General features: G+C 43.2%; 1 protein-coding gene and 1 pseudogene across 1 annotated transcript; one reads left to right on the top strand and one right to left on the bottom strand.

Annotated features, from left to right (window-relative positions):
• The first annotated feature begins 203 nt into the window (after positions 1 to 203).
• On the top strand, positions 204 to 7,169 carry zfyve9b (zinc finger, FYVE domain containing 9b). Its single transcript, XM_047049729.1, has 16 exons — positions 204 to 326; positions 1,363 to 2,186; positions 2,292 to 2,391; positions 2,484 to 2,689; positions 2,820 to 2,943; positions 3,255 to 3,377; positions 3,552 to 3,707; positions 3,815 to 4,039; positions 4,248 to 4,330; positions 4,422 to 4,526; positions 4,624 to 4,774; positions 5,285 to 5,365; positions 5,647 to 5,809; positions 5,922 to 6,027; positions 6,131 to 6,307; positions 6,442 to 7,169. Exons 1-16 carry the CDS (start codon positions 263 to 265, stop codon positions 6,601 to 6,603), a joined length of 2,850 nt encoding a protein of 949 aa, XP_046905685.1. The 5' UTR covers positions 204 to 262; the 3' UTR covers positions 6,604 to 7,169.
• Positions 7,170 to 11,640: 4,471 nt separating this feature from the next.
• On the bottom strand, positions 11,641 to 13,396 carry LOC124487451 (annotated as a pseudogene).
• Between the last annotated feature and the right edge of the window lie 2,672 nt (positions 13,397 to 16,068).

The following is a 16,068-nucleotide window of genomic DNA, read 5'->3' as shown; positions in this document are numbered from 1 at the left end:
TATATTTCAAATTTTGTGAAATTTGTGATAATACCGACCTGGAATCCAGTGGGTGGTTGGGAGTTATTGTTGTGGGCATGTTATAACAGATTTATGCTGCCTGTGCTTTTGGAGGAACGAAACGTTTACGCACACAGAGTTTATCCAAAGAACTGCAGTGAGGCAGGGGGTGGGGGGATAGAAGTGAGTAGAGGGAGGGAAAACATATCTCTTCAGTGAGCAAGGCAGTGCTTGGCCGTTTTTGCTCCACCAATGCTAAAAAATGCTGAAGTTCTTCACTGCACGGGACGATGAGAATGAAAGCCTTTTAGGAGCACTGACAGAGGGTAAGATTTTATTTTGTTTGATTTAAACATTTGTATATCTTTTGAGGCTCACTAAATTATGAAGATAATACGAACTGCTCTTTTTCTCATTGAAAAAATAGCTGATCATGCCTTTTAAAGCCTCCCATTCACTCGCATCAGAAACATGCGTGAAATGCGTCTACAAACATTAGTAAAATAACATGAAATTCACGGACAATATGAATTGCAGTGCATAATATGCAGCTTTGAATAATGAAGCAGGATGGGGAGCAAATGTCGCATTGCCGTGGTCGATGGTCGCGAGCGGATTAAACATTTGCACGTGTACTGTATGCGTCACTGTCCCGGCAAGCAAGCGCGTAGTCAGCTGTATAGGTTGAGCCCCGTTGCCATTTATGCGCTGTCGAAGCCTATTAACTAACCATTTGGCATGGTTAGCAAGGCCAGTTTATCACAATGAAGCTGCAATGCAGTTTCACCCCGAATCCACTCCGTCGAAGGCTTGAATGAGTTGCTGCAGTAGCCATTGTTACCTCCTTTGCCTTGATCATTTCCCGTAATTAATCTATTTAATGTTTTTGTTATTAATTCCATGATTTAAATATTAGGCTTAACGAGCCAATAAAAACGACATGCACGTAGTCAGTAGTTGGCTTCTAACTCATGAATGTTGTCTTATTCAGAATAAAAACACGTCTAGCAAACTCTTGGTTTTTATAGGTATAACATTCAGCATGACATTAATATAATATCCAGCATGAAACGATATGAGCTCTTCTCGTTTCTCTCTATAGTTGGCTGCTGGTACTCAAAATCACTCTGTTCTTCCATATAAGCTTGTTTTTCCAAGGCATGTGGCACGTCTGTTGACCGAGATGTAGCCTACCTTTCGCATTAGATGAATTCCCTCTTATCATATAATTGTAGCTATACTTTCGGAACACAATGTGTCTCAGACTCGATACCTTCTGTGCGTATTGGAGCCTTGAGTCGATAACACCATTATTGACTGTGTGAGGTTAGGGTATCTTATATTCCAATGTTCTCTGAATAGATGAAGGGGACAGCCCATCACTCATGGATGCCAAACATCACTGGCTGAGCAGACCCTGTCTCCTGATGCTTAAAGATGGGGACATGACCAAACCGGGACACATCAGATCAGAGGCTCCAACCAAAGCCCTTTCAGATGGTGTCCTGAGTCCAGGAGGGACAAGGGATGAGAATCCACTGTATGGTGTTGAAACCTTGCGCGCTGTTAAGGAGAGTCCAACCTCCCACCTGGAGAGCCAGTCTCAGAAGCTTATGAGACAGCTGGAGGAAGGAACTTGCACTGTGACTACCATCTCCACCTGGGGGGCAAGGCAGTTTGAGGAGGCCTCCACCCCTCTAGTGCTGAGCCCCTCCAGGGCTTCCTGGTCAGAAGCGGAGGTGGAGGAGAGTAAGCCACAGACTGCTCCCTCTAAGGAGGAGTCTGTGATTGAAGAGAAAGAGCTGGAGGAGAGTGGACAGGACCAAACCTGTACTGACAAGGAACTAGAGGAAAAAGAGAGTGACTGTGGTGACCCTCAGAGCCAATCCAAAGCTAACCCGACACCCTGCACAAATGAACACGAAGAAGCGAACAAAAACACAGCCCACTACAACAGTGAAGGAGGAGCTGAAGGGGATTCCACTCTGTCCCCGGTGTCTCCATTAGTAGATCCAGACAATGAGCTACTGCCAGGACCCGTCGGTATTCTATCCAGGGAGAGAGGCTTGGTTCTAGGGGACATTGCTCCCGTGTGGATCCCAGACGCCCAGGCACTGGTCTGTATGAAATGTGAGGTCAGATTTACCTTTACCAAGAGGAGGCATCACTGTCGTGCCTGTGGGAAGGTAAGGGACTTCAAAGGCTCCTGCTATACTTTACAAAAGAAAGCTCCTTCCTAAACTATACGAGGTGCGAATAATACTTGTGACTCTGTGTGTATCGGCCCGTAGGTGTTCTGTGCAGTGTGTTCCAACCTGAAGTTCAGACTCACACACCTGGATGGGAAGGAGGGCCGTGTGTGCCGTTCCTGCCACTCAACTCTTGTGAAGAGTGAGCATCTTAAACAATCCAGTGTCTCGTATACAGCCATCTCTCAACATCATGGACATACACACTTATTCAAAACCTCTGCTTTTCCTTAGGCACCCCTCCAAGGGGTAAGAGAAGGGTTTGGTTTGCCGACGAGATCTTGCCGTATAAGCAGTCCGAGTCTGCCCCCACTACACCAATCAGAGGCCCGACTTTCTCCCCGTTGATGGGAAGAGCCATGGCAACACCAGTCATGAGCCCTACTTGCTCACCACAGACCAGGAGAAGGGGCCAAGCACTCCCGGAATCTGTGATCAATGTGGGTCATCCTTAAATCAACACATTTGATTAATACTACACATTGTCAGTAAGACAGTACGTTTGTGAGATATCTGAACATTATAGCTCTGAAAGACAGCATTAGCTCTAACTTTCCCCCCCCCCCGAAGGAGGTGTGTGGTCCTTATGGCTGGAGCACTGCAGCCCTGGTGAACAGTCACATCAGCAGTTCTGCCAACCTGATCCCCCTGGATGGTCTGCCTCCAATCCTTACCTCCACTGGAGTCAAAGGAGGTAGGATTCATCGGGCACTGACACTTGCCCGACAACTGTCACCCGGGATGCTAATTCTAGTCCTCAAAAAATAGAACTAATGTCAGCTCCCATTTGGAATCTCTTGTCACTGTAGGCTTCGTGGTGGTACAATGATTAAACAAACTGTTTTATAAATATACAATATGTGGAGTTACCCTTCTCATTAAATCTTGCAAAGTTGGAAAGCTACCTGCTTGTAAATGACTTCCTAGCAACAAACTTTAGTCTATGTTGTATTAGAGTCACCTAGCCAATTGGCCTCGGCCCACTGTCTCTGTTTTTGTCTTCAGACTACACTGTGGAGGAGAGACCGTCTGAGATGTTGCTGATTCAGGAGCTGGAAAGTGGCAGGCTCAAGCCTCTGGTCTTTGTCCTCAATGCTAACCTGCTAGCTATGGTCAAGCTTGTCAATTGTATGTACATTCATTACCTGGCCATGACTGTTCTGTGTATTTCATTGTATATTCATTTTGTATTTTCATTTTATTGCACAGATATCCATCAGAGCAGATAGAACATTGCTGTGCACTGTTCAAAAACGTCCTTTGCCTGCCATATGTTTACACATCTTCAATATGCCTCTGCAGACGTTAATAGGAAGTGCTGGTGTGTGACTTCGAAAGGCATGCACGCTGTGGGCCAGGTGGAGGTAGTTGTGCTGTTGCAGTGTGTTCCTGAGGAGAAGAGCTTCCCCAGGGATATTTTTAGCCACTTACTACAGCTCTATACGGACGCTCTCACAGGTTGGACTTGGTGTTCTGTAGTTTTACTGCTGTCTCTTGAATTATCTTGCAAATTGAGGTTCACCCATCTTGTTCTTTCTCCTTATCTTCCTGTTTCCTCTCCGCAGGCAAGGTGCTAAGCAACTTGGGCCTGTCCTTGTTCAGCAGCAGTTTCCTGGGCAGTGAGGAGCATGCAGGCTTCTTGTATGTGCGCTCCACACTCCAGTCCCTGCAGGGTCTCCCCTTACCAAGCCAGCCTTATCTCTTTGGCCTACTGGTTCACAGAGCAGAGGTTGCCTGGGCCAAGGCTTTCCCCCTACGGCTCATGTTGCGGCTGGGAGCCGAGTATCGCTGTGAGTCATAGACTCTGTGTGTGTAATTGTGCGTTTTACGTATTTGGTGTGTATTTTCAGTTCAAAGCCAGTGTCACTCTGTCTCTCACCTCTCTCTCTTACTCTCTCTTACACCTGCTCTTTATTTCTTTCTCTTTTCTCTTTTTTTGTGTGTGTGTACATTATATGGCTTCCCCAGTCACACAGACCTTTTTGTCTCCTTTTTCAGTTTATCCGTGTCCTCTTTACAGTGTGCGCTTTAGAAAGGCTTTGTTTGGACAGACCGGGCACACAATTATGAAACTGCTGGTGGTGAGTGATATTCCTGTGATTACACTGTTCAAAAGGGGTTCATCAACACCAATCAGTAGAAAAACACGTATTTTCATCTAATTTATTTCAGGACTTTAGGAATTACAGGTACACTCTACCTGTGGTGCCCGGGCTAACTGTGGATCTGGAAGCCCAGAGAACATGCATTACTATCCCCACTAATGGCTACAGCGAGGTACAGAGTGAACAGGATATCCTATCTTTTCTTCAATCATGTCTCTCTTTTACTCTATCTTCCCCTTACACTCTGTTTTCTCTCTCGTCTTACATAGCTGATGAAGGTGTTGAATAAGTCCAATGAGCATGTTCTGGCTATGGGGGCTTGCTTCAATGAGGCAGCAGACTCCCACCTAATCTGCGTACAGGGGGAAGATGGCCAGTATCAGACCCAGGCCATCAGCATCCACAATCAGCCTCGCAAAGGTGAACACTGACCCGGATGCCTCTTGGAATCCCTCTGCGTAGTGTAAAATTGTGAATGGGAACTTGAAATTCCTTCCCTGCCTTTAATCAAAGCAGGCGAGAGACACAAGGAGAGACTGTACAGAGAAGTGCTGTTGCCTGATCAAGATTGATGTCAAAAATTGATCTTATTTATCAAACGTTAGGGTGATGGGGCCAGATGGCTGAGTGGTTAGGCAGTCGGGCTATTAATCAGGAGGTTGTTGGTTCGATACCCGTCCATGCCAAAGATGTTGTGTCTTTGGGCAAGGCACTTCATTCTACTTGCCTTGGGGAGAATGTCCCTGTACTTTCTGTAAGTCGCTCTCGATAAGAGCGTCTGCTAAATGACTAATGTAAATGTGATCAGTTTTACCAGTAGAGGTCATTGTGTGTTTGTTGTGGATTAAATGCATATTTGATACAAGTGGATAAATGATGTATTATGTATGGCTGTGAGCAGTTGTTGTGCTTGTTTTGTTTGTGTTTCAGTTACTGGCTCCTGCTTTTTTGTGTTTAGTAGTGCACTAAAAGCATCATCAGGATACCTCGCTAAGTCCAGCATTGTGGAAGGTAGGAAGTCCCATTCAAACTTGCAACCATAAAAATGGGCAAGGGACTTTATATGAAATTATTTGTCTGTAGAAGACAACATGTGTTTTACACAACTAGTATATGTAGTTCAGAAGAAGCCCTCTTCAGAACTCGGCATTTAGAGCGTGTATCAATGTCTGTATGTGTGTGGGTCTATGTGCACTCAAAGACTGTTTGTGCAGGTGTGTCTTTGTGCATCTGAGTGTGTATGTCTTTGTTGTCTGTGTGTGTTTTTCCTGTATTGCTGTCCCTCTCCCCAGATGGACTTATGGTGCAAATAACCGTGGAGACCATGGCGGACCTTCGACGGTCGCTAAGGGAGATGAAAGACTTCACCATTACTTGCGGACGGCTTGACCAATCAGATAGCCAAGAGCTGGTCCAAGTTCAATGGCTGCAAGAGAAAAGCACTTTAAACAAGGGGTGAGAATGTACAGAGTACCTTACCTCACTTTACCCTTTTTTAAACATTTCCCATTCTTCTCCAGACTCGACCAGACATTATTTTATATATGTGTGTGTGTCTGTCTTGTAGCATTATCAGTCCTATTGATGGTAAATCAATGGAGTCCATCTACAGTATGAAGATGTTCCAACGGTCAGAATATAAGGCCAATGGAAAGGTCATCCGCTGGACAGAGGTGGGCTTGGAGTGCCTGTAGCTTTGTCTTTTGTGCTTCAAAGAATTGTAGACTTATAATTATAATGTGTTTCTTTCTTTCTTTCTCTGTGTGTGTTATACAGGTGTTTTTCCTCCAGAAAAAGGATCATCCTAAAGGTGTGACCGATACTGCCGATCACAATCGCCTAACAGAGAGACTGGCACGAACATTCTGCCTGGCACTGTGCCCATACCTAAAACTGTTGAAGGAGGACGGCATGGCAAAGCTAGGGCTACGTATCACACTAGACTCCCAGCAGGTGAGAACTCAGAATTCAGATTGTGTTTGGCAGATTGTTCTGTTTATGCGATTGTATTATACTTAGCTGTGTTAATCTTAACTTTCAAATTTGCTCTTTGTGCGATTACTATGAACACTTGATCTATGTTGCAGGTGGGTTTCCTGGCTGGCAGTAATGGGCTTCCTCTTCCAGCTCAATACCTCAGTGCCCTGGACAGTGTGCTTGTCCCCGTCATCCACAGCAGGGGGCGCAAAAGGGGTGATGGGCCCATGGTGATGGAGCTCATCTTCTACATTCTGGAGAATGTGTCTTAGGAAGGTCACATACAAATACAAATAGGCACCAACGCAAACACACCCACACACTCACCTCATCGCTCCGTTCCCTCACTATGCCTCCTCCTTTTGCACTGTCATGAGTTGAGAAGAGTTGCAAAATAATACTGGGACAATATAGGTCTACTGTATGTTCATCTTACATTGAGTCTGTGGTAGGATGAGTGGCCTGAGTCACCAAAAGCTGTTCTATCTGGTCACCCTTTCCTGACCCTTACATTGCAGACTGACACTGGTATCAGACACCCAAACCACACAAAAGGGGCATCAAATCAGGGTACAAGCGTGGTCTTATTCATTTCATGGCTTGATATCAGTCCATGTCTATATATTTTCAATACAAATACCCATATTTTGAGAATGCCTTTAAAAATGGGAGCTGGATTCAGACCCATGACCCTGAAGCAAAGAGAAAAGAGAATGACTTGAAAGTAATAAATCTATAGATGTTTAGCTATTTGATGCAAACTGAATGAATGCCTAAAGAATGTTTTCATGTCTGGATGTATTATAATTCTTATTGAATGCCTCTGAGATGCATTATTGTCAACATGGAATCGATTAATAAACATTATATTAACATTATTTAATCAAACAATTTTTTGTATGATATTTCTATTTTTACCTTTTGTATTAACCTCAAGGCTTTCATCTGGATGTTTTGATTGTGTTGTTTTACAGACAGAAAAGTAGTGTAGTGTACACATGGAATGTATACTCATTCTTCTACTTAAAAGGTAGGAAAGGTAAGTTTTGTTAACCTAGCCATTTTAGCTCAAGTTTAAAATTATTATTATTAGTAATAAGTAAATCATGTCAATCGTGGCTACGTACCTGGCTAATACAACTTTTTGTATGAATCAAAACTATGTAGTATTTATTTTTTACTTATGATAAGCAATTGTAGATTTTTTTTGTGATGTATTATATAAAGTACTTGTTACTGACCTGCAATTCAACTCAGTGACTTGGCCTAACCCTGAGCCCCTCTTCCACTGAGGCTGGTGGGCTGATCCAGTCCTCTCGGCGCTTGGTGTGAGGGTCGTCCAAAGAGTCTCCTCAAACAAAGGAGAATGAGCCCTTTGTTTACCTCCTACATGGTTGACATACTTGAGATGGTGGTGACAACACTGCAAGATAGGGGGGTGTAAGCAGCCATTCATATCCAGTTTTCCAGAGTATAGCTCACTTGCTTTGAGACACGACTCCAGCTAATAGTTAGCCTGCCTTCAAACAGGCCCGGGTTACCCCTCTACTCAAAAAAACCTCCCTTCACCCTGCCGTCCTCTAGAACTACAGACCAGTATCACTGCTACCCTTCTTTAAAAAAACAATAGAACGTGCTGTATCTAATCAACTATCTAACTTTCTCAGAACAACCTACTAGACCCCAACCAATCAGGCTTCAAGACTGGCCACTCCACAGAAACTGCCCTCCTGTCAGTCACTACTGCCCTCCCGTCTGCCAGAGCGGCTTCGAGGTCATCAGTCATCAATCTGCTGGACCTATCTGCAACATTTGACACGGTCAACCCCCAGATCCTGCTCGCTAGACTTTCTGAGATGGGTATCTCTGGCACTGCACTTCTATGGATCTCATCCTACCTGTTGGGGAGATCCAACCAGGTCTCCAGGGGAGGTAAAGTGTAAGGACTCCGCCAGCTCTCCACTGGTGTCCCACAAGGGTCTGTCCTTGGACCCCTCCTCTTCTCCCTGTACACCACCTCACTTGGGCCGATAATCGCCTCCCAAGGCTTCCCCTACCACTGCTACGCTGACGACAAGGCTGGACTGGCCATCTGGCATACCTGGGCCGACGCATTTTTGGGACGAATCGCCGATATAATTTATAGTTTTTTTTTTGTTTTTTGGGGGGGTCGGGCCGGCCCATAAAAAACTGACAGCGGCCCGGCCCATTGGTAAAAAAAAATTTGGTCGGGCCGGCCCATTGGTTAACTTTCTTTATTGGCACTGGCTTGACCCAATCAAATCCAGGAACCCTTTTCCTCTGATTCATAATATTGCCTTCCGCATATCCTGAGACACGAGCTGTTGGCTAATGCGTATGCTGGTTTAGCATTGTTAAAGTTTAGCAATGCTAAAATTGAGAAACGACCACCAAAGCGCAAGGGAGGTGCAGAAAATTTAAGGGAGAAAAAGATTAAAAGTCTACGGGCGAATGCCAAAATGTGCAAACATTTTGAACATGTTTGGGGGGGCTTTAGGTGCTTCAACATCAGCATTACCTGTAAAGAAAGGAGGACAGGTAGCTGGCTCAGAGAGGCAGAAACATACTGACAGGGTCAGCGAGCTGAGGAAGAGGAGAGTGACCATGACAGGGCCTTGGGAGCGAGTGAGAAAAAGATGGAAGAAAGAGTAGTTGACCACGTGGAGTAGGCAAATCAACAGGGACTCAGGAAGGGAGGCTGTGTGTGTGTTTCTGTATTGTATCTAGCAGACACTTTTGTCCAAAGCGACAAAATATAAATCTTACAACATTTTAAATTAACAGTAAACAGTTTTAAAAGTTGCTTAGCCAATATTAAGCAAAATAGTAATAATAACAATACAATATCAATATGTAGGCTATATTTTTTTTTATACCATAAATATACAAATCATAACTCTAAGAATTAATTAATTATTTAAGTGTAAGATCAACAGATAAGTCTTGAGACCCCTCTTGATGGATCCAAAACTATCACATGAACGCAGAACACTAGGCAACTCATATTTTACAATGCACGCATATTTTAAGGACTGTCTGCAGGGAATGTGTCTGACCAGTCACGGTGGGTGTGGACCGCCTGGGCCAAAAATTCCAGGACCGATTTTTTGTCGCAGTCCAGCCCTGGCTGACGACACGCAGCTGTACCTGTCGTTCCCCCCGACTGATCCGGGGATCTCAGCTAGAATCAAGGCCTGCCTCGCAGTCATCTCGCCAAGACAGAACTTCTCATCTTCCCGGCCAAACCCTCCATCTCCCACGATCTCTCAATCACCCTGGGATCTGCGACGTTGACCCCTTCATCCTCTGCCTGGAACCTCGGGGTTACCATGGATGACAAGCTCACCCTCACGGCCCACATTGCTGCAATCTCCCGGTCGTGTAGATTCACCCTCTTCAACATCCAGAAGATGAGGAGATACCTGTCTGAGCATTCCACCCAGCTGCTAGTCCAAGCACTTGTCATCTCCAAGTTGGACTACTGCAACTTGCTTCTCGCCGGTCTCCCAGCATATGCAATCTGCCCCTCTCCAGAGGATTCAGAATGCAGCAGCCCGCCTGATCTTCAACCTACCCAGACGCTCCCATGTTACCCCGCTCTTCATCTCCCTCCACTGGCTACCCATCACGGCCCGCATCAGATATAAGACCCTGGTACTGCCCTTCCGAGTGGTGAACGGAACTGCACCTGACTACATCCAGTCTCGTCCAGCCTTACACCCCCACCCGCCACCTACGGTCTTTTTCTGACAATCGTCTGGTGGTCCCACCTCTCAAGAGCGCCCGCTCCCAACCCAAGCTTTTCTCCTGTCTGGACCCCCAATGGTTGAATCATCTCCCCAACTCCATCAGAGATACTGATTCTCTCTCCACCTTCAAGAAAAGGCTAAAGACGCACTTGTTCCGAAAGTACAATGGTACTTAATAAAGATTTGTTGGATCAGATGTTAGTTTATTTCCTCCAGAAACACAATGACACTTATTGAGGGACTTGTTGCACTTATTGGCTAGTTGTAACTGATTAAACTACTTGTAGTTTCTTCTCGTTGTGAATTATATTATTGTTGCTTGCTTTCCTCCAGGTACACACTGGCACTTTTGAGGATCATGTTGTTTAATTGTAATTTGTTTAACTACATGCTCTTCTGGTTCTACCCATTGGCACTTATTTGCTTTTCACAATGTATGCTTCATGTTTCAGCTTCCCGCAATGTTTTTGGGGCTATCTTGTTGTTTATGATCATTGACCTACAATTTTTTTTTAAAGCTCTTTCTTGTAATTCGCTTTGGATAAAAGCGTCTGCTAAATGAATAAATGTAATAGTCAGACACAAAAACCTTCTGTCCTGTAGGCCTATGTGTTTTTTGCATGATTTGGAGTTCATCACTGTACTTAATAAAAATAATGGCTCACTTGATTATTGTTTCAGACACAAAGTAAACTTTAGCAACAGCTCACGTCAGGACATAATATATGGTTGTTAACCCTTGGGCTGCCTTCGGGTCACATGACCCAAAGGTTCACAACTTTGTTTTTGTATGCAGTAAGGTTGTCGCAATACGACGGTGGGTCATAATGACTGAAGGGTCAGAATGACCCGAAGATAACACAATGGTTAATCACAGCTAAGTGGATGTCAATCCTTTGCAAACACCACTTAGCTGTTATTCAAATACAATACCACAGTCTGTGATCTGTTGCCTAAGAATACGGTGCGTCTAAAACAATAATCATGGAGAAATACACACATAATTTATGAATTAAGCACAACTTCACATGGACATCAAATTGAAATAAGTGCATTTAACAAAGAAAAACTGAATTTCTTTAACATACCATTCTTTTATTATCCCCCCCTCCCCCCCAAGATAAATGTATTTACTAAAAGGCATTTTCAAGTTTGGTGATAGAAACTGCACTGTCATTTATCCACAGGGGGTTCAGGAGGAATGCATGTGCCAGCCAGGTGATAAATAAGGAAAACAGTGTGTGTGTTTGCTCATATGTTTATAACTGAGGTACTTTTAAACCATGTAGTCCTGTAGTAGTAGTCCTGTAGCATTACATGTTTCGAAACGTCTTTCATAATTAATTTTCACAAAACTGAATTTTGGCCAGCAAAATGTGTCCCCCCTACTGTGGAAGTCATTGACCATGTAATTTCCCCATGTTTTTTTATGCATCATACATTTCATGGGAAAAGAATAAACAAAACTCTGTGGAATCCTTGGTAGCTTGGTACAAGTTTCTGATATTCCTACACCATGCGTGTTATTTCGGAAAACTCCTATGAATTTTTCATTTTACCCATCAAGGCACTACCATTTTTGTTACTTGTGATGAGGGAGGTATCAGTGCTGGTGTCATTCTTTGCATGCTTGCTATTGCTGGCTACAGTAGATCCATTGGTTTTGTCATTGTGACTTTTGGTGTCCAGCTTTGGCAGCCGTTTGCCTTTAATGTAGGCCTGGATCCAGAAGTTGGTGAACAGAACAAAGAAGAAGGTACCGTACAACCAAATGAGGAAGATTCAAAAAGGGACCTGGTATCCACAGTTGTCTATTAAGTAAAACTGGCTGATGTGAAGGGCCACTATGACAAACTGAACCTATTGGATGGGAATGGATGCAGGGGTTAGTAAAAACACACACAGACACACACATATCTACCTGATATGAGCAGAGCCTTTTTTTATTGATAGCAGGTGAGATTACGCAATGAATGCGATAAGAGCAAATATCAAAGGCCGTTGTGGAGGGCATATAGAACCAAGAAACAAATATTCCTACCAGCTTGATGGCAGACATGTACTTCTTCCACCAGAGGAACTTCTGGAAGCGTGGTCCAGCAGCTGACAGACCATAGTAGAAGTACATGATGACGTGGACAACATTCACCATGCCATGGAAGGAGCCCATTCCCCCTGGGGTAAATACACAAATAGAAGAAAGGTTAAGGCTGAGGGGTGACAAGAGAGTTCCTGGTCACTCACTGCAAAAATGCCTTAGCAAAATATTTACTGAATGCCAAATAAGTGATTTATGTTAAGAGTTTGATATATTGAACTCACCAGGCGCATGGCTGATACCCCACCAAGTGGTCCAGGGCATTATGGTTTGGTGGAATATGTGCAATAAGGTGACCTGGCTATGCTTCTTCCTCAGCACAAAGATTACCTTAACCAAGGAAAGAACGGTTCACACCCAACAGCTAGAAAGATTCAAAGCAACTACAAAGATTCAAAGAATTGGCAGGATTTGCTGCCTTACTGTGTCCATGAGCTCAATTAATTTGACTTAAACAGCCAACAGCTGTTTTAACAGCCAAGTCGCTCGAACCATCTAGTGAAAAAGGAAACAGCATTATCTGTGTTGGTCTCTCATAAAAATATAATATACTTTGGATTTCATTAATTGTATTACCCAGTCAATTAAACTATTTGAAAAAAAAGAGTAGGTGAGAAGAAGAATCCCATTGTTTGTGACCAGGGACTCTGTGACTTACTCTTAGGTCTTGAGGACTGTCAGAATAATCGCATGGTTCACATCGCCAAGTGTATGTGGTGGCCCAGCCAGACATTAGAAACTAAAGGACAAAAGGACAAACTCAGTCCATAAAGACAACATGCTCCAACCCTGTAGAGATGCCCTGGAATAATGAATCCAATCAGAATTCTGAATTAGAATCCTTCTCAGTGTCCTAGTATCCCACCTCATAGACGGTTAAGGCAGACAACCCCACTAGGGAGAAGTTGTAGATGACCATGACTTCCTTGAGTTGGAAAGGCTTGCGATTGGCCATGAGTCGTGGCCCACGACTCTGCATCATTGGATAAGCCTTCATTTGCGGTTCTAGTTAAGAAACGTTTCAATTATTAACCTAACAGATATAATGCTTCTGCTTGAAGAATGCACATTTACTGTATGTTGCATTTACAGCAAGTAAGCAATTACAGTATCTAGTATGAATATTAAACACTCGCAAGTTCTTGCCATGAGATATTCATATCCTTCCATGATTTGAGAGCCAATGTACTGCATCATTTTAAATGGCTTCCCCTTCTATGTGCTGCAAAAAACCCTGTGGAGGAACATATTAATTAGTCAATGGCGATGCTGATGCAGTAACATCCACATATATATACATGACAAAGCTCTATCAAAAGCAACTAACAACTTTACTCTGGCTTGAGACTGCAGGACCGCAGGTACATCTGCTTTGTCTTTATAGCGGGTGCCTCAAGTATGAACTCAAGAGAACTCATACATGTAAGAGGGTGTCTGCCTCTGAGGCCTCTAATTCAACAATAATGTTCAGTAATAATTAATCTGGTGTACTTTGTGTTATCATATGTTGGGTTTGGGTCACCAGGGATTTGGTCTTGGTTGAGATTCTACCTCTGGTCACCCAATGGGTACAGCAGTCAAGGCCATGCCTGCTTATCAATGATCCAATAAACCCCAGAAACGTCAGAAGTGGCCTGATACTGGGGCAAGGTCCAACAGCATACTTCATCTCATGGACCAGCAGCAGCACTAGCCTCAGTTTGGTTCTACAAAGAAAAGTAGCTAAGCCAACACAGGCCCAAAGCAAGAAACACTAAGTCCTCCTCTCCCTCTCCCACAAATGACCTTAACAGAGCTAGGAGATCAATTCAAGAGTAAAAAAAGGGAAGTTGATCCTTGTGTGATCTCTGTGATCCGAGTCAGGTTTCACAGAATGTTCAGGGTAAAGTTTGCAGTTTAGCCGAGATGTTACTGGCCCCAACTGCGGAGGTCAAGCAATATACTCGTGTAGAAACAGGAGAAATTATGAAAAGGAAACAGAGTCAGCATGGCTTCTTACAATGACAGCTCACAGATTATTCATTGAACACTCGCAAAATATGGCATTGTCAATATCCTCCTTTCTCCATTTATATCAGTTATTCCAATAATTAAATGTAGGTTGCACGGTCATAGCCAGAATCCAACATTTGAAGGGGCCACTGAGGGGACCAAAAAGTTATGTACTTTTTTTGGTCAGAAATCTGTAAATGTAAATGAGCGGGCCTAGCACCGACCGACCCCAGGCCCCTTCATTCAAATGTATTGTACAAAATGACAAAAACAAATGTACATGTATGTCTTCTACCTTCTTTGCAATTTCAATGCATGTAGTAGCAACGTTTCAGTAACCCTGCATGACTCATTCAATGAGGGACATTCACATTCCCAAAATAACATTTAGGCAATTATAACCAAAACCCATTAACTGTAAAACTAGTTTCTTCTGACTAACAGACCTGGTGCAAATCTTTAAATGCATGCAAATACAAAACCATTTATGATCTCAATACTTACGTATATCAGCCAAAGTTTCGTACCCTCACAAACATCTAGATCGTTACATATGTCATTACATGCACAATGGTTGAGACAGTTGTTTACTAACCAAAAGCTAGTAATTTATACGATGGCGTATTAGGGCCATTGTAGGTAAAAAAAGGAACCTCATCACACCTCGGACGCTGCTGCTTGCTATGTACTTTGCCTGCAGTAATGGATGACCTTATCAAATTACACTTTTCTATCGGATTTAGTAATAAGGAAATACTCGTGATTTTAGCCAAAGATCATCCAATTATCATAAGCATTCAGACTTCGAAGAGACATTGCCACGAATTGGGCCTATTCAGAAGAAAACAATATAGGACTACTGATTTGGATGAGTGTATCTTTTGTGAAAATGTACAACTTTCTTTCTTGCAAATTTGGGATCTTATGATCTGGGAAAATATCTGAGTTGTTTTCTCGCACATTTTTAAGGGGGGGATCTTTGAGTTTATGGGGGGTGATCCATGGAGTATGGAGTTAGATTAGTGAATCATTAGTGAATGATTGTGAATCATGTTACATTTATTTGTGAATCATGAAATACATTTGTGAATCGTGTTACATTTGTTTGTGAATTATGAAACTAATGTAACTCCATACTGGAGCCTCATTGTATGTAGATCTGTCTTTGATCAAATCTCACAGACAGACAGACACACACACACACAGATTCCTTGCATTTTAGCATAGATATAGGCTGTGTGTGAGAGTCTTGTAGCCTTATCAGCCATACACACACACCTCATCACTCCATTTCCTCACAAAAGATTTGCAAAATAATACTGGGGCATTATACAGCACCCGTCAAAAGTTTGGACACATTTTCCCATGTGTCCAAACTTTTGACTGGTATTGTACACGCACAAACACACACACACAGATACACATACAGATACACACACACACATACACAGATACACATGCACACACACACAAGCAAAACACCGGTTGGCAAAGTATCACGTTGTTCACATCCCGTACAGTACCAGTCAAAAGTTTAGACACATTTTCCCATTCAATGTGTCCAAACTTTTGACTGGTACTGTAGGTCTACTGTATGATCATAGTCACCTGGCACTGGTATCAGACACCCAAACCACACAAAAGGGGTATCACATCCGAGTAGCAGGATCTGATTCATTTAATTGCATAATACCATTATTTTGAAAATTAATTTCAAAATAGGAGCTGGATTCAGACCTATGAAGCAATGAGAGAGAAGAGAAAAAAAAGACTTGAATGCGTAAAGACTGTTTTAATGTCCGGATGTATTCTCCCTCTTATTTAAAGCTTCTAAGATGCATTATTAGCCTGCCATTTTCCTCCTGGTTTTAAGCTTC

The sequence above is a fragment of the Hypomesus transpacificus genome, chromosome 26 (genome assembly GCF_021917145.1).
Source record: "Hypomesus transpacificus isolate Combined female chromosome 26, fHypTra1, whole genome shotgun sequence".
In the NCBI taxonomy this organism is placed as follows: Eukaryota; Metazoa; Chordata; class Actinopteri; order Osmeriformes; family Osmeridae; genus Hypomesus; species Hypomesus transpacificus.
Note: the sequence above shows the minus strand (reverse complement) of the source record. Positions and strands in the feature narration are given on the sequence as shown.

Excerpts from the sequence above, each read along its gene's own strand:
- zfyve9b (XM_047049729.1), top strand. The coding sequence starts at position 263 with ATGCTGAAGTTCTTCACTGCACGGGACGATGAGAATGAAAGCCTTTTA. Across the intron at positions 4,775-5,284 it reads CCACAATCAGCCTCGCAAAG|TTACTGGCTCCTGCTTTTTT; the intron begins GTGAACACTGAC and ends TTTGTGTTTCAG. Across the intron at positions 6,028-6,130 it reads AGGTCATCCGCTGGACAGAG|GTGTTTTTCCTCCAGAAAAA; the intron begins GTGGGCTTGGAG and ends TGTGTTATACAG.